Raw genomic sequence first — 22,825 nt, 5'->3', positions numbered from 1 at the left:
TCAAACTTACATCTACCTTTATTTTCTCATGAAGAATAATAATCTTTCGGTTCTGATGTGAACTGAATGTGAAAAGATGTGATAAGATGAAATCATGATCTCATTGAGCTCAGGGACATGCACTCTGAAAGAGACTGATTACAGAATATTCCTTACAACCCAAACAGAATCATTTCCCATTTAAAAAAAACCTCTCAATTACAAAAGAATAAAACTGAAGTATGAACATACAATGACTCAGTTATTAAAAATAAAGAGGAATATAAATAATATAAAAATAAATATCTTCTTCATAACGAGAAGAAAAAGAGGCTCAATGTGTTCAGTAAACATAACTGACAAAAGTGGATTTTAGCTGGCAGCTGGAAGTTGCTGATGTTTTTTGGAGAGAGTTCAGATTCCCAGGTTGATACAGTGCTCCCTCCCACAGCCCTCACATGTATATAAACTCTGAGCTCTCCAAAGCCCACTGCCAGTTCTCTTCGTGAACTAACTCCAACGGAGAGACTAAAGATGATTCCTTTCTTACCCATATTTTCTCTCCTCTTGCTGTTTGCTGTTAACCCTGCAAACGCCAATGGCCATTATGACAAGATCCTGGCTCATAGCCGTATCAGGGGCCGGGATCAAGGGTAAGTTGGTGGTTTGGTTTTATGAAACTTTTTTTTGCCTTAGCATGGTGTTTGTGCAAGTATACAGAAAGTTCTTTATATATATCTCAGGGTTTTTGCTACTTATTAGAAAGTAATAAGAAATAGAAAAAATGAGTATTGTGTGATTTATATATGCATTTTAAAATTTAAGATTATTGTCAAATACGTATAATTGCTTTTTATGAAACATTATATAATTTTATTCTAATTTTAAAAATTTAACAGGGCATTTCCTTATGATTCAGTTTACTTATGTTTTAATTTCCTCCCAAAAATCTGGAATGAGGTTTTCAAAACTAGAGAATCTATGGTTAGTGGCTTTCATTACATAAACAGCTTTGAAATATCTCACAGGATGTTAGGAAAAATTTGATTTATGTATGAAAGTTAAATAATGGGTAATGTTAACTAGTTCTCTGAATTCTTTGAAGCGTTTAAGAATGCTTTTAAATTTTACATACTATAAAATTGAGAAAAACAATTTATATTTCATAGAATAAATTCAACTATAACAACATTTTTAAGATTATCAGACACAATTTAGTAACTTAACCAATCATTTATAATTTCTTTTTAAATGAATCTTGGCTCTTCTTCGTATGTCTCAGAGGGATTTTCATGATGTTCAAAAGCTCCCTTGCCTTACAATGCAAATAAGTCTTCTATCTCTTTAAGAGAGAAAAAAACACTTAAAATTCTGGCAGAGGATGTTCTGATCTATTGCTTCCATTCAAAGAAAACCATATTATTGTGCAACCATATTATTTAGTTTAATTTTAACAGCCATTTACTTCTGTGATTACTTACCTAGAAAATTACAGAATATAGTTTCTTTGGACATAGTACAACTTGTCTCTTGCTCTCTCATCCTTCGTTGTTCCAGAGAACCCTAAAAGGATCCCCACATCCAAAATGAGCACACGTTTGGCTTAAAAAGGATTAGTGGGTTATCTATTGTTAAAAGTAGTAAGACACATGAGAACAAAATTATGTTAAACTTAATGCTGCTTGAATATTTCTATTAGATGAACTTTTGAAACACTGGTGTTTTACTCTCAGGGATGTATAATTTTCTCTCTCTTTCTCTCCCATAGACTTTAGTTTTTCCAGTGATTCAGGAGGATCAGATCAAGAATCAGATTTGTGCAAGATTAGAATCACCTCCTTGAAAATTGAATCCATATGTTAACGTTTTTTTCTTTTACCATCTGACCTGTAGATATGAAAAAATAGTCATCATTAGGATGTTAATTTTCTTTCCTTCCCTCTATCTTCCAGCCCAAATGTCTGTGCCCTTCAACAAATTCTGGGCACCAAAAAGAAATACTTCAGCACATGTAGAAACTGGTATCAAGGTGCCATCTGTGGAAAGAAAACGTAAGTCTCATATTTTCTTTATGTGCCAGTTCCAAAGACACCATCATGATGTCTATGCTTTTCCTTGGGCATAGGCACTGTTTTTCTTGAAAATACTCTCCAAAATTAGGAGGTTCTTTTTGTTTTCTCTTAAAAAAAAAGGATCACATGCATGAATAAAGAAATTTTTTCTGCATTTCTCCCTATACTGGTGGAACTCTCATTATCCTTGAATCTATGTGTCGTAGAGGTCCAACAAGGCAAACCACATGGCAATGTGATTTGGTGAAGAATCAGTGTGCAGACTGACTGTCACTTCTACTCCTGATTTGGCCCTCTTTTATCTGAGGCAAGTCAATTAACTATGCCTCAGTTTCCTCATTATATTTAAAAAATAGGCCAAAAGAACAAATTGATCTGAAATATCAGGGGTTTTGAGGCACAAATTAATATTTGCCTCAAACTGCAAATTATCTAAAGTACTCCAGTGTATCTCAGAGTTTTCATCAAGGCTTAAAGTTGGTAAGGACTTAAATTTCATCTCTTCGTCTAATCCAGTCATCCCATTCCAAACTGTCAGATCCCCACGGGTCTACAAAGGTGATAAAGTCTACCACTGTAATTACTATTTCAATAGGCAAAGAGGTAGTTACTATTAACTTAGTTATATATTTCACTAACTGATTTAAAATTGGAGAACATTTTTTGTTACTTGATGGACATGTTAATTATCAATAAATACTGATAAAAAATACAATTCTGGGCATATAAAGTTTGAAAACTTCTCATGTGGTCCAAATTCTTCATTTTAAAATGAAGGAGCTGAGTCACAGACAGAATAAGTTACTAAATCAAAAAGGTGAGAGATGTCCTCCTCACTCAAGAAAACAGAGGAAATGGCTCCTCCTTGCTTCCTATTAGTTTGGACCCCATCCTCCATGAGGGAAACCTGAGAACGAGAGTGTCTGAAGGAGAATCTGCTGAGCACGTCATTAAACTTCCATTGTCCTAAATAGGGTGGAAGGATTGGAGGATTGCTAAAAATTTATTCCTAACAATAATACTGGTACAAATACTAAATACGGAATCATTTAACCTCTTGGTGTCTTTGTTTCTTTACCTAGGATATATGGATTTGGTACTTGCAGAGTTTCTGAAAGTAGAGCGCATTGATGAATATAAAATTGCTAAGTAACTCCAACTCTCAATATCAGTTGTCCTTAAATTTAAACTATTTTAAACAAACGGACATATGTAGATGAAAAAGGGGTTGTGAGCAGATGCCTATTTAAATGCAAAAGACTATCTTTATTTCCAAATAAGGATCAAGTATTCAAGGCATAACCTTAGCTGGACCATACCTCCCCATGGTAACCAAGTCTAGAACACCACAGGACATTGCTGTCCCTTCCCACTCATTGGCTTTACAGAGTTCCAACTGATGTTCCTTTTTGACTTGGACATTATTACTATTTTGTCCGAGTTTGCAGACATTTCCCAGACTTGAGTCATTCACACAATTAGCATATAATTCAGTGGTTGCAGTGATCTTGGCCATGCCGCAGGCCAGGCCCCAGTTGGGAACACCACGGCTGTGGATTCTCCTCCCTTTGTTCTTACTATTCTTGGTTACCATAAGGCATATTTGGAATTCACACCAACCACATAAGGAAGGACTCACTCTCTGAAATACTTAGGTGAAATCTTTATTACATCCTTCCTGGAAGTTCAGGAAGTGTGATATAATCTTACTTTAACGATATAAATATATTAGAGACACCAAGGCTCGTACAAAGCACATGCCAAGATTCTTTCTAGCTTTCCATTAAAAGAAAAAATCCCTGCTTGGAAGTCTGGCTTTTTACCAGAAATAGAACAATGTCTCCTTTGTTTAATTATATTAGCTTATTTCCCCCAAGTAGCTTCATTTTCACAAACACATTTACATCTGTGCTCTGAAATAAATGTAAATGATAGTTGCTACTTTCAAATAACCAAAGAAATCAATAATATTGACAAGAAGAATGCCAGATTTGCCATCTGCTAGCAGCTGCTAAAATTTCCAAAGATATCTTTATGACTTTACGCATCTGTTGACAGAAATGTTTCTCTTCTGGTTGAACAATTGCTTTGGGGATTCAGGGGAAGTAACTGTGCAGGTCTAATGAAAAACATGAAGTTTTCTAGGTTTAAGATATTTCTCACCATAGATATTGGCCTGGTAACAGAGTGTTTTGCAAACTTCCTTTAAAGAATGTCAGTGACATTTTCATGAGATTTTAGGCACTATTCAGAAAACGAAGATAAATGTCTGACTTTCAGAGATGTGCATAGTAAGGGTTTTATCTTTGCTCTTGTTTTGTCCTACTGACCACATGGGAACTTTGAGTTTTTGTAGCATAAAAGTTCTCCTGAAAAAAACCACTTTTTTGTTTTTAAAACATTAACTCAGAGAATCATACTGTTCAACTATCAGTGGAAATTGCAATTGACTGTTTTGAAATTTTATCCCATCTGGCACATTAATTCTCTACGTTAAGGCTCATCTTTGGGTTATATTAGCATTTGTTATAGAAATTTTTATTACATTAACCATTTCCTCCTCTATTCGCTATTTGACTTCAAGGATTATCAGTCCTAACCTGAAAACTATGTATCTCACTTTTTAATTGTTTACAATATGTGCTAAAGCTAAAGTATAAACAATTCTTAATCAATCCCTTGGCATCCAAATATTCAAATTTTTTTTTGAGGATCTATGTAAATAAAATTATTTCAGGGGCCATATTTACATAAAGGTCCCATATAGGTTGTGTATGAAATTATTTTAAAATTAGAGAACAATTTGAAATTGGCATTTCTCACAATTTTGTCTCTATCTTTTTATCTATTGACTATCCTTAAGCCAACAGTCCATACAGGAACTTTTTTCTCATTTATCTTTTCATATTTTATTACCTATATACATCTATCTATAAACAACATTACATTGTGGTTTTAAAATTTACATTAAGAAAATAGACAAATAGGAATCCAAGGTCACAAGCAGGACCACAAATCATGGATAATCAATTAAGGGACCCGACTTCAATCTGGAAAGCTTATTTATTTTTTTAATTATATAAGATCATATCGTGTACCATTAAAAACTCCACTTATTGAAAATTTGCTCTTATTGTAATTTTTATCATACCAAGGAAAAGTTATTTTGTTCTTATTGTTGGTGATATTTCTTCTAATATGTCCAAATTCTTTCATTCATTCATACTTCTTAAGTAAAATTATCATAACTAGATAAAAGCTAGAAAGCAATAATGTCCAAACTAGCTAATGTATATTTGATTACAGAATTGCAAGATAATTAATATCTAAATGATTGTACTAAGCTTGTATGTCATGGAGCTCATCAATTAAAATTACAAAATGGTCTGTATTTACTCTTTGATTGTGATGTTTCCCCTATTTCCAAATGTTTGATAAATTCATCTTCATATGTCTACTGAAAGGAAATAAAGTATTATTTAAAATTTTAGTTAAAAATACCACCTCTGCTAGATGCTAAGGAAGTCCAGAAAATTTCAAATACAATTTGATAAAATGAAGATAGGATTATATTTTTTATAAAGTGGAAAAGGGAAGCAATTATACAGGCAATTTCAGGTTGCTATTGTCCCTCAAAATGTAGTAAATTAGACACAGTTATTTTGGACATATCCTTGTTTGCTTGAACGAAGCAAGACAAACCATTTCTGGTCTGTTGCCTTAGTTAATTATTGCCTGTAGATAATAACACACCTTGTCAATTTTGAACAGTGTAGCATTTTCTTGAATATTATATTCTAATAACTTGAAACAAACATTTAAATTATCTTTTCCAATTTTATAAAAATAAATAGAAGATTTTAATGGTGGTCTTTAATATGATCAAATTAACAACTCTACTGGCCATTCAGGCCAAAAATAGCATTTTAGTTAGGAATGGGATAGCATTTTATTAGTTGGAATAGGTTACTGTATCTCCTGATGTTTCTAGTTTCTAATAACCTTAGACTAATGGACATTTCTAGCTATTTATAGTTTGCATTGTTTTATTTGAGATTCACAACTACCCCGCGAGTAAGTGTTGTAGCTGCTACATCCATGTTAAACAGTCGGGGAAACTTAGACTCAAATTTGTTGAATGACTTGCTCAAGATCACATACCTACTAAGTAGTGGAACTGGGGAACAAAACTTCATTCTTCTGGCTCAATATTCTGGAACTTTTCCACCATGCCTTGAGGCTATAGAGAAAAATCAAACTAATATAAGTACCCTGGGGTCAGAAAAAAAATGGTTTTTAGATTCTCAATAAACCATGGTGATAAGTGATATGTTGTGCTAAGTTTATGTCAAAGATGTTCTATGTAGTTTTCCATTTTAATATTAATTTTCTTCCGATGTACAGGACTGTGTTATATGAATGTTGCCCTGGCTATATGAGAATGGAAGGAATGAAAGGTTGCCCAGCAGGTAAAATTTCAATTGCTGAATTAAATGAGGAACTTATCTTCTATGCAGAAAAAAGTTGAGGTAGCTTGTAGAGAAGCCAAGTGCATGTGTGCGCAAGTGTGCAGGTGACCACATTTAGAACCATGATAAATCCAAGACATACCCCCCCATATCTTGATACTAATCATGAATTTATTAAGGTGATAAGGCATTAAAACATACTTCTGATACACTGGGTGCTGGAAAATACAACAGAAGCTGAGTCATAAATTTAAATGAGTTCAACTTTCCATCAAGAACAAACATCCCCTCTACAAAATCCCTCTGTTTGAACTTGTCTAGAAACATGGAGCTGACTGCTCGGCAAAACATCATCTTCTCTAACTGAACAGCTCTGATTTTATAATGTTCCTCACACTGAAAGCTGATTTCTTATAACTCTGGCAACTAGAGAAAAAAATAATTCATTTATTTCCTCTTTGACATGACAGCCATCCAGATATTTAACACCAATCATCACACCTTCCTTCCAGCTACCCTCTCCTCCCCAACAGAATCTCCTCTTCTCTGGGCTAATTAATGGCAGTCCTTCTGGGCATATAGACTTTGGAGCCCTCACCGTTGTGAACACCAACCCATAGTCTTTAATCCAGTCATCTTTTTTAAATATGATCCCAGACTGTTGTGTGTAATCCATGTAGATCCAAGCAGGTGAGAGAATAGCAAGACAAATAGCTCACCTTTTTGGGCCACTGAGCTTTGGTTAATGTCATGGGTAACCATGTCATATCATTAGCTCACATTGAATTTGCAGTCAATTAAAATTGATTATAGATCTTTTTTACATAATTACTATCAAGTCAGGTCTTTCTCTAGGATTTAATTTTTCAGCTTAGGCAAAGGACTTACATGGAACTCTGTTACATTTAAGCTATTAATTTTAAGTCATTTTCCCTGCCTTTTTGGGTCTTTTAAAATCCTAATTCTATAATTTAATTGATTAATTGTGTCACCTAGGCTCGGTATATTTACAAATATAATAACCATTTCTCCTATGATATTATCCAATCGTACTCATTTTCAAATCAGATAGGGTCAGAAAAAAATAAGGTGGCTGCAATAACCTTCAGGTTGATAGTCACACAGTAATCTTTCTTCTGAAGTTCAGGAGAGATATTCTGGAAGTGTTAGATGCTTTAATCTATTTCCTTCCTAAAGTTATGATGAAAAGAAGCAGATCTACGTATTTCTTTTAGGGACCCAAAACTATAAAAATCATATTCCTATATATATTATATTATATTAGTATTATATTAGTTAGGAACGTTAAGCCAACATGAAAAAGAATATTACTTTCACCATTCTCAGTAAGAAATGAAGAGAATCTTTTTTTTTTAGTGAAATAATCAGAGATATTTACTGATAAGTATAATTGAACTATTATTGACATAGTAGGATTGACACCTAAATAGATTAAATGTTAAACCAGTAAACCAGGATGATAATTTAAAATTCAACACAAAGGATATATGAAATAGTAGTTTTCAGTAGTATTTTATTATTTAGCACTCAAAAGGTAACTTCCATATAAAATTGACAATTCATAAAATTTTATTGCTAAAATTATCAGTTAAATGTATTGGGAACTTAGTGTAAAGTTTACATGATTGTGAAATAATCCTCTTGGAATATTATCCTAAGTGCTTATTCATTTCTTCATTATTTCAGTTTTGCCTATTGACCATGTTTATGGTACTCTGGGCATTGTGGGGGCCACCACGACGCAGGGCTATTCTGATGTCTCAAAATTGAGAGAAGAGATCGAAGGAAAAGGGTCCTTCACTTACTTCGCACCGAGTAATGAGGCTTGGGACAACTTGGATCCTGTAATTCATTGTTTTTATTAATATAATTATTTTTGTTGTTACTGTTATTTCATTTTAATTGATTTATTAACTTGTAAATTAAAAGAAATTTCATACCTTTCTATTGTACATATATGAGGATACATAAAAGGATGAGTTATGGAGGGTAAGGAGTAAAGCATTTTAATCCATCCATGAATGGACTAACTCTGAAGCATGTTTATAGACTAAGAAAAGACAGGCAAACCAAGAGTGTTACAGGCACTTATCATTATTCTATTTTACTCCTTTCTTCTTTCTTTTTTGACTGTGAAGAAATCTATTTAATTTTAGATGACATATCTAATAGAAAGGTAAGTGAAGAAGCCAAGTGGAATTTAAAAATTTGTTACAAGCTATACTATATAGATATAATTATTATTTTAATTATATACGGCTGTTCAGACATTGACAGATTTATAAACATGGATGTGGATATTTAAATAAAGTGTTGTAAGCAGTGCATTTGATTTTCAGAGCTTTTGTGTGTGATCTAATTTACAGCACACTAAATTATGACTCAATTTCCAAATCTGTAAAACTGGTATAGAAATATATTCCCACTTTCTACTTGATATGAAGATAAATTGTTAATTACTACTGGAGTAAAACAATATGTAGTAAAACTTAGGCAGATTCTCTAGATATCGTCTTGCTATATTAACTGTATGCTTTATTGCTTGCTTTATAGAACTCTCTTCTGGTTGTCTTTGACCACATTTCTAATGACCTTTTCTGATTCCTTTTTCTGACTCCTCCCCTTCCTTACCTTAAAATGGGTCTTCTTAAGGTCTCTTCCAAGAACCAGACTCTGTTCTTTATATGCACTTCTGATGCCTTCAGCTACCACTTTAGTGCCTTTAACCATGAAATCTGTGTGTCTTGTGCTTGTTCTCCTTCGAACCCCAGGAGAATGTTTCTAATATCCATCTTAATATTTCTCCTTGGATGCACCATCTGCATCTTTAAACAAAAAGTTATCTAAAACGTATGCCATTTTCTTTCTTCCCATAAACAACTGCTTTCCTGTTGCCTTTTCTATCTGGCAGTACCAGCCCCAGTGGTTAGACATGAAAATTGTAAGTAATCCTTACCTCCCGTCTCTCCAATTCTTACAAACCACTGGTAGTCACCCACACCTCATGTCTCATCTTCTTAATACTCTCATTTGTGCTACGCGTTATCACCAGATTAAGCTTCCTAAAGCCCACTACTTATGATATTAGATAAATAAAAAGGTATAGGATGACTGATTTCTTGAATTTGCTTTGGAATAAACATAAAATATTTGTTAAAACTCAAATGTTGTACATAAATATAATGCCATTTTTGTTTTATTTACTACTCAAAATATTTTAAATGTCTGATAATTGCATAATCCCCCTAAGCCTTTACATTACATAGATTGTCTCTTCACCAATATATTCATTTAAAAAAAGCATTTTGTCTTTAAAAATGCCCAAGTACTCTATCAGATTCAAGACACTTAACTGGGTACCTGAACTTACAGAATTTCTTAATCAATTGAAATAATATAATTTTAAATTTGTGTCAATTTGATTGACGATATAGATAACACAATGAGAAAGTAACAAGAGAGTAGAAATAGAGGGATTATAAGAATCTTAATAATAAATCACACTTAAATAAACTTCTATCATTTCAATTTTTCCTAGGATATCCGTAGAGGTTTGGAAAGCAATGTAAATGTTGAATTATTGAATGCTTTACATAGCCACATGGTTAATAAGAGAATGCTGACCAAGGACTTGAAAAATGGCATGATTGTTCCTTCAATGTATAACAATTTGGGGCTTTTCATTAACCATTATACTAATGGGGTAAGTTTCAATAATAAAAATTACATTTCTGAGTAATATTGCCCTTAATTTGTTTCTATACCTTTTATATAATGTCAACAAATGATCAGATGTTAGTGAATATAAGTACCATCTCATGATTTATCCCCACAGCCAGGGCTTGGAAATTTCTAATCCAGTGACTGATTTCTACAACATCTGTGAGAATAAATGAAATTGATAGTTCATTGATAGTACACTTAGATATTCTAAGAAAGGAAATTTTAGTAGTTGATGTGTTGGAAAAAAATAATAAACAAGAATTTATTAAAGAGTAATCAGAGAATGAGTATTCCTTTATTCACCCTCTGGCTACTACACTGATTTAGATTCTTGTGGGTTTAGATAAGAGTTTTTGTGGGAAACTTCCAACAAGGTCAACAGTCAAATTCCAGGGACAAAAAGGGTCAGTGATGAAGGAATTTTTAGGAAGTCAGTGGACTAGAATTGATCATATTTATGCAATAACTGTTTGTTTCTCTTTCCCAGAACTTACTTTATGACTCATTAGACTTCTTTATGTAATTCGCTATTCCTCTTTATATAATTTATGACTGTCTCTATGAAAGAAAGAACGGAATCAAAGCAATAATACAAATGAAAAAATGCTTTTGCCTCATGTTTCTAGATGTGTTAAGTGGAACTGGACTTGGGTTCTTAACTTGTTCTGTTTTCTCTTAGTTTCTTTTTTAGACAGAGAAATATGTAAATCTTCATCCTCAGCATTTATCTTCAGAATGCCAGTTCCTTCATGTCACATTCACTAGTCTAAATGAAAAATAGGGAGTGGGCTTACTCTCTCAGTGGTTAGTGAATAGCTCTAATTTCTGTACTTTGATTTTCCCAAATAATTATAGGTTGTCACTGTTAACTGTGCTCGAATCATCCATGGGAACCAGATTGCAACAAATGGCGTTGTGCATGTCATTGACCGTGTCCTTACACAAATTGGTACCTCTATTCAAGACTTCATTGAAGCAGAAGATGACCTCTCATCATTCAGGGCAAGTACAAGAAGGAACAGCAATTTGTCTTGGATCATTGAAATTCCCCCAGTTTCCCTGTCAGAATCTGAGAACAATAAGAATGTTATTAAACCAATCCGGAAGAAATGTAACAAACGTATTTCTTGAAATGAAAAGATTTTCATTTTACATGGAAGAAATTATCTCCTCATACGAGATAATATTATTTATGTGGACGTGAGAGCTAAAGACGTTTAGTTATGTGACTGTAGTGTATTTAGTGCTTTTATAACGTGCCCATCTAAGTTACTAAATGTAGTGCTGGGTATTGCTACAGTCACACAAATGTTGGCAGAATTCCCATTCTTACAAAGACGATTTGAGGAGAGTTGGAAAAGACGTAACTGGTTGCGCCAAAAAGTAATGTTTTAAAGATCTAATAAGGGAGCAAACTTCCATAGTTTTCTATAGAAGGAACTCCCTCATGTCAGCCTAAGCTAAGTGTGTTGTAATTATCTTTTAGATTTGCAATGTGCAAGCCTCTAAAAAGCACATTTGTGTTTCAGGCAGCTGCCATCACATCTGATATTTTGGAGGCCCTGGGAAGAGATGGTCACTTCACACTCTTTGCTCCCACCAATGAGGCTTTTGAGAAACTTCCACGAGGTGTCTTAGAAAGGATCATGGGAGACAAAGTGGCTTCGGAAGGTACCAAAATGTCTTCCTTTTTGAGAAGCCTCCCAGAATTCCAAGAAGGAAAGGAAATGAAAAAGAGATTAAGCCGTGCCAATATTACCAGCTTTGATAAGCAAAGGCAAAGAAAAACTCTTGTTCTGAGGTGGACAATAAAAATCTTAAAAAGCAAAGTCCTTGAAAGAGTAGGCAGAGTAATCAAATAATTAATTAAAATAATTAAATAATAAGAATATCCTAATGATCACATTCTTGTGTATTGTTTTCAAGTAAACAAGCAGCAGACGTTAAAAAGGATTAGAAACTGTTGAAAAGAAGTATTAGGTCATCAAATTTTAATTCGTATACATATTATGCAATGTTTAATTCTAAATTTATGATGAAAGTTATAATTGAGTTGAGAAAATTGCATGGTTCTGTTGGGCCATTATTTATTGATATACATAGATTTTGGCTTCTTTCCAGTGTCCCTTTCTTTTTTCAAATAGATTTTACATTGTGACTAGCACAGTGTACTCACTCAGTCTATCCCAAGATACCATTTAAACATTTAAGATGAGAGATTTTGAAGATGAGGATATAGATGTAATATGGTTAAGGCATAGATCCTTTCAGATGTCCTTCAAGAAATTAGCTTTATTTTGGCTACTTTCTAGATGTTTGTCTTACTCTCAGCCTCTATTAACCTCTTTACGAATTATGTACAGTTATTCTGTTATGAGCAGCCAGTGCAAGATACAGCTGCAGTGTTTTGGAATAGGTATCACTAACAAACACTACAGGCCTTCTGAGAGGAGCCATTCTTTTTGCTTTCACATCAGAAATTTCTTTCTTATGACAGTGGCAATATGATTTAAAATATTTTCTGGAACTACACAAATCATTTCATGAAGCTGATCTTCTCTGCTTCTTACTTCCTACCGAGCTGAGCTACTTCTAGTGTATAGTTGATGGGAAAAAATGTTCCTAGAACATAAACAGAATTTAAAATCCCTCAGTTGATCCTTAAGCCTTATATATGTATTGTATTTCTCAGGAGTACTTAGTTCTACAGTAAAACACGTCTTTTGAGAGTCAAATGTTATTTATTCCCCTTGATCCAAGTTTGCTCTTTTTTTTATCCTCTAGCTCTCATGAAGTACCACATTTTAAATACTCTCCAGTGTTCTGAGGCTATCATGGGAGGAGCAGTCTTTGAGACTCTGGAAGGAAACACAATTGAGATAGGTTGTGATGGTGACAGCATAACAGTAAATGGAATCAAAATGGTGAACAAAAAAGATATTGTGACAAATAATGGTGTTATCCATTTGATTGATCAAGTCCTAATTCCTGATTCTGGTGAGCAACAGTTTCGTATTCTTCTGTTTACTATTGTTACCAATTATGATGCCTCAAGAGTAAGTCCATAAAAAATAAATGTCATATAAAGAATGACATGTGAAGCATAAACACAAAATAAATAGTGAGTTGAGTACTAAAGAAGTGGTCTGTGTAGGCATGGGCATTCCGTGCATGGAAATTTGGCTTTCCAGGATTTCTAACACTTAATACTTATAAAAGTTCTCACAGTGCCAGAGTTTTTCTTGAAAATGGGAGGAAAGCTATAACCACATGGTCAGATTTGGATGAATGAAAGAGCTATGGCACTTCCAAGAATAGAGACAAACAAGGGGAGCAATTGAGAATTAAAGAAAACAGAAAGAAAGAAGACAGAAAGTTATTTTCCTTCTGAAATTCTTTGTGGTTATCAACCCCAAAAAAGGAAAGGTGGAACTCTTAGCTAGGGAAGGGCACATTGCCAGTGCAGCCAATAGCTTATAGGCAACAGCCAGGAATTGATTTACTAATTTCATGATGATGATAATAACAATGATGACATTGTTCGGATGGTGATGGTTTATTTTACAGCCAAACAAGTTATTGAGCTGGCTGGAAATCAGCAAACCACTTTCACAGACCTTGTGGCCCAATTAGGCTTGGCATCTGCTCTGAGGCCTGATGGAGAATATACTTTGCTGGCACCTGTGAATAATGCATTTTCTGGTATGTACTGGATGCTGTCATTCCTGCTCTCCCCTCTTCCACACACCTTTTTTCTTCACCATGATTGTTTGAAGTAAGAAATAATGGATATTTGATGAGACGTTGATTAGTTCTTCATTGGTTGCACATATCTTAGCACTATGTAGTCTCCATTAAAATGTCTTTCCTTTCAAAACATTTCATTATAATAGATAATAGCCTACAGGGAGTGAAAGTTTGTGATAAGGAGTCTTCAGTTATTCTGAAATTCTAATCATATTTCCAGCACACATATGGATATATTAGTAGTTCTTAAGAAAAATAAATGCAATTTGTTTATTAAATACCAATATAATAATATTTAGGTATAAATAGGTATATTTTGCATCTCAGAATTTGAAAGTAAGGTGTCAAATTATAAATAAATAAAAAACAAGAAACTGTTATACACTTCTGGATCATGATGGGAGCTGTTATTTTCAGTGTTTTACCTAGTAGCTGCTAGCCAAAGACAGTGTTCAGATTAATTCAACCTGCCACTTTTTCCAGAAAACTGATTTCAGGAAGACATATTTAAAATTTTAGGCAAAATTTAGTAATTAAAAACATAAGTAAGGATCACTTTTTTGTGTTTTTCCAAATCCAAACTGTGATATAGAAAATTATTAATAAAAAATTCAAATTCCTAGAAATGTTGTTTCCCCTTTTTGTAATAATTATGTACACATATGTTGACATCATCCCACATTTAAGGTGTTATGTGCCCTGATTTTCTCTCCAGTAACAAAAATATATTTACAAATGATTTGTCAGTAGTCTTCCATGTGACCAATGGACATCAAATTCTCAGAAGAAAAATCCTTGCAAGCACTAGAGTTTAACTTTTGCTAATGACCACATAACACTATGTAGCCCTCATAGAGATGAAACCTATTGTTTGGACTGCTTGGAATCATGTTATAGCTATCTGATGGAAGAGCTCGTAGAGTTCAAATTGGTGCACAGAATTCCTGGCCTTGAGCACTTAGTTGACGTATATTACATAAGTGCAGAATGCATAATATCAATAGTATTAGGCATTATCCATTTTTGTGATTTTCTCTTACCAGGAGAAACTTTAATGCTTTCTGAATAAAATAATACTCTTTCTTGATGAATTTATTTATAGATGACACTCTGAGCATGGATCAGCGCCTTCTTAAATTAATTCTGCAGAATCACATATTGAAAGTAAAAGTTGGCCTTAATGAGCTTTACAATGGACAAAAGCTCGAGACCATTGGAGGCAAACAGCTCAGAGTCTTCGTGTATCGTACAGTAAGTGAATCAGAATAAGATAAAATACCCACGTTGGCCACGCACTTGTCAAAGAATGCTGTTACAACAAACATTTCTTAGAATTTTATTAATGGGTTTTCAGTTGTAAATATTCATAGGAAGATCAGGGAACTGAGTAACTTGTGTGAAAAGTCTTTGAGGAAAGTACACAAAAAGTGCTATCTATTAATAATTCAGATAATTTGCCTTTGTTTCATTATAAATAACTTTATGTTCTAAAGCATTAATTATTTCAATTCCAGAAGTCACTAAAACTCCTTTAAAATAAGCTTTTGACTTACAGAGTACTTTACAGTTTACAAGGTAATTTTTACATTGAATCAAATATTTAGGATGATCTTTTACTATAAGATCACCATTCAGCAACTGAATATCTTTTAATGACTTTCAGGATAAAATTTTATAGACACTTAAAGATTTCTGGACTCTATAAAATGATTCTAATGTACTTTATCCAAGGGAAATTTCTAGAAATATTGCTTATCAAAATTACAGTGGGACCAGCGGTGCTGTTCAGTTTCCTTCCAGGCAACACTTTCAGCTACAGCTAAAAGATTTCATAGGAAGTCAAGCATTAGAACCGAATATGACTCACAGCAGCTGATCACTGTAGTTCCCCACGTCCAAGACACACATTTTAAATGAGGCAGAAAATGGGCTGCCCTCTAAATTATGTACATAAATATTATATTTGTTCAATAGTTTGACTTATAATTGATAGGGTTTTTATGGTAAAGAAAACATAGTAAATATTTGTGAAGATCACAAGAGACACCGAAGTCAGGAAACTTTGTGGTTAAAGAAGGTCCTAAAGAGTTAAAGGGTTAAAGTTTCCCAAAGAGGGTCTGGAAGAATGGTTAGAACCAAGAGAGGAATAATGGAAAATGTAGACGCGGAATTATACGGAATTTTTGTTATTGACTGACAAAACTGCCTGCCTGATACATAGGGAGGCTTGGCTAGTAGAAGAAAACCAGGTTATATAGAAGAGTGAGGTTAGAGTACAAGACCTTAAAAGCAGAGGACAGAAACCGTTTCTTCTGGCTTTTGAGGTCAGGTGACTTCTTGGGAGAGCCCATCCAGAAATTGACTTATGTAGCTACTCCACATAGAAAGTTTCAAGTAAGGAACAGCTGAATCTTCCTTTTCTTTGCTAGGCTGTCTGCATTGAAAATTCATGCATGGTGAGAGGAAGCAAGCAAGGAAGAAACGGTGCCATTCACATATTCCGAGAGATCATCAAACCAGCAGAGAAATCCCTCCATGAAAAATTAAAACAAGATAAGCGCTTTAGGTAAGCTTATTGGTTTCACTTCCACAGAAGAATGAGAGCAATTGGTGTATTTTTGTTTCACAGTTAGTTTCCAAAAGGCATTCAGTATTCAGTATCGCTGAGAATAGAATTTAGAGCAAGTCCATGCAGACGTTTTCAAAATTGAAATCTGTTCGTTAATGCCATTTATTTCACTTCCTGGTGCAACATAATATGATTTGGTGAGTGAAAAAAAATCTCATAGACTGAACTACTCCTTGCAAATTTTCTTATAATTAAGTTTCTAAGAAATGATAGTGTATACTAACAAATACTATTTTGTGAAATATTAGATGAAAAAAACATGCTTCTATTTTGTTATAAAGTGTGACCTCATCAAGTTTTTTATAGGATGAAAACAGAATTTAGGAAATCTAAAAATCATATGTATATTTAAATAATTTCTCCATGATAAAACTTTCTTAACAGGTAAATTGCACTTGAAACAAATGAAAATGTATGAGCAATTTTCTCATGCTTTCCACAATACATGGCTTCTGGTCTATTCCATATGTTGTGGGTGAGCATACCTGGAGCTAAATCTAACAAAATAAACATGTGTCCTTCCTGCTTAGCATCTTCCTCAGCCTACTCGAAGCCGCAGACTTGAAAGAGCTCCTGACACAACCTGGAGATTGGACCTTATTTGTGCCAACCAATGACGCCTTTAAGGGAATGACTAATGAAGAAAAGGAAATTCTGATTCGTGAGTAGACGTGAACACCAGCTATTTGGCCCTAGATTTCAGGATTTTGCTTCTTCCTCAAACATTCCTGCCCAGATGTCAACCTCAAAAATGTCCCCTCTTTCATATTCGTGGCTAGCCTTGGTTTCCTTTAATTCCATTTGGGATATGTAAGTGGTCACTCATTAATGTTCTTAATTAACTGTTTACTGGCATATTGTTGGGCCAGATATTTACCTATGTTATTTCTATTAAAGGCCACATAATTAGATGACAAAAAGGAAACAGTCACAATTTCAAAAATAATTTGATGCTTTTCTCCCGGTAAGTTGGATAATATTTTGATTGAACTGATTGAAGTGACTATATGTTTTGACATAGCATTGATACCAATTTGGGAGAACAATGACATTATGAGAAATTACAGTGTGGAGAAAATAGTTAAAGACAAAGAAATATTTTTCTTCTTAGTCTTCCTAGTGTCAAAATTTCAAAAAGATATGACATATTATTAAATAAATATATGTTTTTCCTCCTAGGCGACAAAAATGCTCTTCAAAACATCATCCTTTATCACTTGACACCAGGAGTTTTCATTGGAAAGGGATTTGAACCTGGGGTTACTAACATTCTAAAGACCACACAAGGAAGCAAAATCTATCTGAAGGGAGTAAGTTTTCTAGAATGAATTTATGATAGCACTCATTTATCATTCAACTAACTTAATGTTCATTTTTCATTAAATTTCTCATTGCCATTATCCCTTGTTTTGATAGGTAAATGATACCCTTCTGGTGAATGAATTGAAATCAAAGGAATCTGACATCATGACAACAAATGGTGTCATTCATGTTGTAGATAAACTCCTCTATCCAGCAGGTCAGTAATTATTGAACTCATTAATGGACTAAATCTTTTCAATTGAAGTCTATTTCACCATTTCTTACCAATATTCATTTAATATTCCTCTTCATAGACACACCTGTTGGAAATGATCAGCTGCTGGAAATACTAAATAAACTGATCAAATACATCCAAATTAAGGTACAGAATATTATTGGATTTCTTTCTAATGTGTTGAATGGATATTGCAGGTTTAACATAAGAGGCTAGAAATGTATACGATAACAAGGAGATGTTCACTAAGTTTGGATTGTTCTTTGTTGATTATGTACCATTGGCCCACCTGTATAAATAAATAACATAATTTCTTTAACACATATCTATTAAAAGCTAGAGGGCCAAGCAGTGCATATTTATGGCAAATGTTAAGTTGAATCAGATACACCCTTCATTCAAAAAATTTACAGTCCAGTTAGGAAGACATGTATCTTAAAAAAAAGCCATAATCTTTCTATCATCAAACATTTCTTCTAATAAGGGAAAAATAAAGTACTTACTTATTAAAAAGTATCACTAATCAGAGTGGTTAAAGGCAAAGGAATATTTTACTCCTTCATCCTTATAGGGTCAAAGTATCAGAAAACACATGAAATATTATTTAATAAACCTATGCAACTATGGATTAACTATTCTATAATTTTTAGGATTCTGAGTAACAAATTCAATAATTTTTATGCCATCTGGCCCAAAAGCGGGAAATTGCAAGAAGACGTACATGAAGACTTCATTTCTATTAAATGTAATGATAGCTTCACTACTTTTACTTTAGTAAAAATTAAATTGGTGCCATGGTTATGTTAATACAACTACCACATTTCATGTTACTAAATATAAGTATTTATTTTCAGTTTGTTCGTGGTAGCTCCTTCAAGGAAATCCCCATGACTGTCTACAGTAAGTACACAATGAATATTTGTCACATGTAACTGGCAAAATGGAAAAAAAAGAAAACACAATCATTTTCTTTGTATTTACAAACAGAGATTATTGATAATCTGGTATTTAGAACTCCAAACAATAGCAAATCTCATCCCACTTGAATCAAGGCTTGAGGTCTGGGTGAGATGTCTCAGCCTTTGCCATTCCCTTCAACTCCAAGGAACCACTTCCCCACTCATCTGAAAAACAGGAATGATAAGATATGAGAAGAATGGCAAAGAGGCAGGGGAAAAAAAGACATACAAACATACAAAGTGGAGAGATAGCTAAAAGCCACTCCAGGCCTATCTGAAAGTTCAAAGGTGTGAACTCAGAAATAACATTGCTGAAGATTTGTAGCTCATTCCACCCTCAAGCCCTCAGTCGTCTAAGGGCTAGGCGGGAGGTGGGGTGCCACAGAATCCTAATATTTGTGAGTTGGTGGCTCAAAAATCCTCTCCAGCCAAAATTGGATGAAGGAACAAAGGATTTGCCAGGTGATAAACCTAAAGTTTCTAGATTCCAATGGTCTTTTATCCCTGACTCTACCAGATTATCAAAATTAAACTTCTATTACTTAACAATGGTAAAGGGTATTTCATTTTCATAAACGAAACTCACAGTATTTCTTTTTCAATGTAACTTTTCCTTCTTTTGTCTTTTGTCTTTCTTTCATTATAGCTTTCAAAGCAGAAATTCTTCTCATTTTGTTTTGACTCTGAAATTAAGCACTCAAAATGGATCAGTAGCTAAAGTATTACTTCAATTCCCACATTTGTCCTGGCTAGAAAATTATTCTGTTTTATACCCTGATCATCCTGTTATTTAATTAGGAAAAATGTCCTTAATATTTACACCAGCTATGGAAAAAGAGTAAAGTCAATGTAAGGAGCAAAACAAAATGTCTGCTGCTCTTAGTGATTTCAATTATGTGGTAATCACATACGCAAACCAAGTGTCAGGCCAGCTCGGCACTGTTTTAAAGATTTAGTTGGAATAGTTATGATTCGACATGGTGTAAATTCCAGTATGGAAGTATACGATCCTGTTAAAGCTATATTTTATGACAAATTAAAGAATCTTCATGAGCTGTATTTATCAGAAATGTTATGTCATCTTTCTCCACTAAAGATGTGTATCTACACGACATTTCTTTACCTTTCCCACTTTTTCCATGGTAGGTCCACCACTTTCTATATGTTGGTGCAATATTTTGCTTACAATGAGCCAAAATATTATAATTCTTTTGTTTTCCTCTACTAAAATTAGATCCTTACTCACAAAGAGGATCCTCACTCACAGAGAATATTACATTTTGTGAAATTAAGCAAGTCCGTTGAATCTTGCCTACCTACTCAGAGCTCTTGAAACAGCCCTGAAATTTACATTCTGATATCAGATGTTTCTTTAACTCCTCCCCAGGTGGATACGCTGTTATTTAGAAGCATACTTTAAATAGAAGTAGAGACTAATTAAACCAAAGATTCCATTTTTATGTTCCTTTATTGACTTGTCTCTAAAATTTCTTTACTATTTGTGCCCCCAAAATACCATGCATTTTAAATTGTTGGGGGAAAATGCTCTTTAGTATAAGTTGTCAAATATATAACATTTGAGGTGAAGAGGAATGATATCAGTATTTAATCCTAAATCTGTGACCTGTCAAAACAAGTTAAGTCTTCAGAAAAGCAAGATTGAAACAAAACTGCCAACCAGCTAAACATCCTAAACTTCAAGTTTCTTGACAATGAAGCGAAAATTAAACTAAAAGTAACTACTATTTTGGTAGTTGGCAGAGACCTCTGGATTTGACCTTCATGGAAAGCTTCCTCTATGGCAAGACCATCTGAGGAATCAAATAATTAGACACACAGATTTGATATATTTTAGCACTTCATAATTTGAGATCTCAAGAAATAAAATCTGAAGTGACTGAAATAGAGTCACAATTGAGGCCTAGAACCCATTTTAATTCAAAAATTGACATCGGTAAATATTTCAGAAACCTGAGGGAGAATGTGACAGAAACCCAAACTGTGCTAACCTCTCGCCTCTAATGTGTGATCACATCTGTTGTGAATGCACAGTTAGCTTTAGTGCTCCATTATCTAACGAAACCATCTTTTAAAGCTTCTCCTTGGAAATGACAAAAAGCCAGGAGTTCTGGTTGTGTGGCTCCAGAGGCACATTTCCAGCTACTCTGTACAACAAAAAGCCAACCAAATAGTTGGCTTCTATCTTAAATAAATTTTGCACATTATCTTAGTTGGGTGGATGACATTCATTAAAAATATACATCTATAAACTAAAAGAAGTTGAATATGGTGATAAAGCTGAAAATTAAAGGCATTTTAGCCTGGAACTTGAATACTGGAACTTAAATACTGGTCATATTATTATGTTTGTTGCTAGGGGTCATATCTGGCCGGCTGAAATTTATTTTTCCTTTTAAGTCTTCTGAGCTATTTTTCATATTTTCCTTTCTACATCACTGTTATCAAATGCATGAAAAAAATATATTGTCTTTTCCTTTTAGTTTTTTCTTCTAATTGAGAAAGAATCCAACAATGCAATTTAAGATATTATGAATTACATGAAATTAATTATGTTTATTTGTCTTCTGTTGCTATGCAGCCAATATTTTCAAGAAGTACAAAAGACGGTAAAGAGCTTTAGCGGTGCAGTTCAAAATTGTAGATTTCTAGGTAGAATTCCTCACTTAGTGAATATATATCTCACTGGAGCAAATCCAAGTCACTGGACATCAGAGTTCACCATCTGGACATGAGAAGATACTACATAATGTACCATGAATATTTCCTGTATCTGACTGCCTGAACATATTACCATATCAGATAACTTAGTACCCAACAAAGACAAAAAAGGACAATTTGGTTCAGGTTGTTTCTATGTAAACATCATTTACGTTCCACTTTCTATACTTTCAGCAACTAAAATTATAACCAAAGTTGTGGAACCAAAAATTAAAGTGATTGAAGGCAGTCTTCAGCCTATTATCAAAACTGAAGGTAAAAAATCAATGTTATACATGGTTCCTTTTATTGTAAAAAAAAAAATCCATATAATGGACTGATTTCTATGAGTGTATCTACATTCTTTTTGAAACTAACATGCTAAATTTCTGTACCAATGGCATGCTCATGTAATTGCAGAATGCAGAATGCAAATTATTTAGCAGAGTAGAGCGTGCATTCCTAATACTTTCAGTACATTTGCTTGTACTTGATTTCATTAGAACCTAATTGGCCATTGCATTAGCACTAGTACCCAGATACTCACTAAACAAATAAATCCTGAGCCTTTTTACTGCAGTTAGACTCTTTCAGAAAGCAGACGCATTTTATAGCTTTGTTTCCAATCTCTCCATATGCATCTCTTTTGTACTATTAGAAAAGGCTCTACCAAAAAAGTGCAGGCATTTTTCATTCAACAACCTATGAGAGCATAGGAGCTGTACGTTGATGAAAGTTTTTAAAATTACAACCACACGAGGCATAATTTTAAATTAGACCACCAGGAACAGAAGAGGAAATAAGTAGCTGGTGCAGTGAGTCAAACGTTAAAATCCTTAATTCTAGCCTTGAATTTATATATATGAGAATATAAATATTCTCATATACACATATATAATATGTGTATTAAACAAATATGTATACTTCCCTCTGATCTTTCTGGCTAGAATATTAAATAGTCACTTTCCTCT

General features: G+C 33.7%; 1 protein-coding gene across 6 annotated transcripts in view; it reads left to right on the top strand.

Moving 5' to 3' along the window:
- Positions 1 to 299: 299 nt before the first annotated feature.
- The window catches only part of POSTN (periostin), a 33,282-nt gene continuing 10,756 nt past the window's right edge, over positions 300 to 22,825 (top strand). For 3 of the 6 annotated variants that reach the window (XM_070578771.1, XM_070578769.1, XM_070578767.1), the window contains exons 1-17: positions 378 to 632; positions 1,932 to 2,030; positions 6,456 to 6,520; positions 8,228 to 8,385; positions 10,080 to 10,244; positions 11,120 to 11,270; positions 11,798 to 11,935; positions 13,049 to 13,261; positions 13,832 to 13,966; positions 15,114 to 15,262; positions 16,441 to 16,577; positions 17,171 to 17,301; positions 17,820 to 17,950; positions 18,057 to 18,159; positions 18,257 to 18,324; positions 19,032 to 19,077; positions 22,050 to 22,130. In XM_070578771.1, the coding sequence (XP_070434872.1) occupies positions 514 to 632; positions 1,932 to 2,030; positions 6,456 to 6,520; positions 8,228 to 8,385; positions 10,080 to 10,244; positions 11,120 to 11,270; positions 11,798 to 11,935; positions 13,049 to 13,261; positions 13,832 to 13,966; positions 15,114 to 15,262; positions 16,441 to 16,577; positions 17,171 to 17,301; positions 17,820 to 17,950; positions 18,057 to 18,159; positions 18,257 to 18,324; positions 19,032 to 19,077; positions 22,050 to 22,130 (2,089 nt within the window). In that variant the 5' untranslated portion in view covers positions 378 to 513. Of the gene's footprint in view, positions 633 to 1,931; positions 2,031 to 6,455; positions 6,521 to 8,227; positions 8,386 to 10,079; positions 10,245 to 11,119; positions 11,271 to 11,797; positions 11,936 to 13,048; positions 13,262 to 13,831; positions 13,967 to 15,113; positions 15,263 to 16,440; positions 16,578 to 17,170; positions 17,302 to 17,819; positions 17,951 to 18,056; positions 18,160 to 18,256; positions 18,325 to 19,031; positions 19,078 to 22,049; positions 22,131 to 22,825 lie in introns of all 6 variants that reach the window. The other 3 variants (XM_070578773.1, XM_070578768.1, XM_070578772.1) reach the window with 2 other exon arrangements.

Source organism: Equus przewalskii, chromosome 16 (assembly GCF_037783145.1).
Source record: "Equus przewalskii isolate Varuska chromosome 16, EquPr2, whole genome shotgun sequence".
Taxonomy (NCBI): domain Eukaryota; kingdom Metazoa; phylum Chordata; class Mammalia; order Perissodactyla; family Equidae; genus Equus; species Equus przewalskii.
Note: the sequence above shows the minus strand (reverse complement) of the source record. Positions and strands in the feature narration are given on the sequence as shown.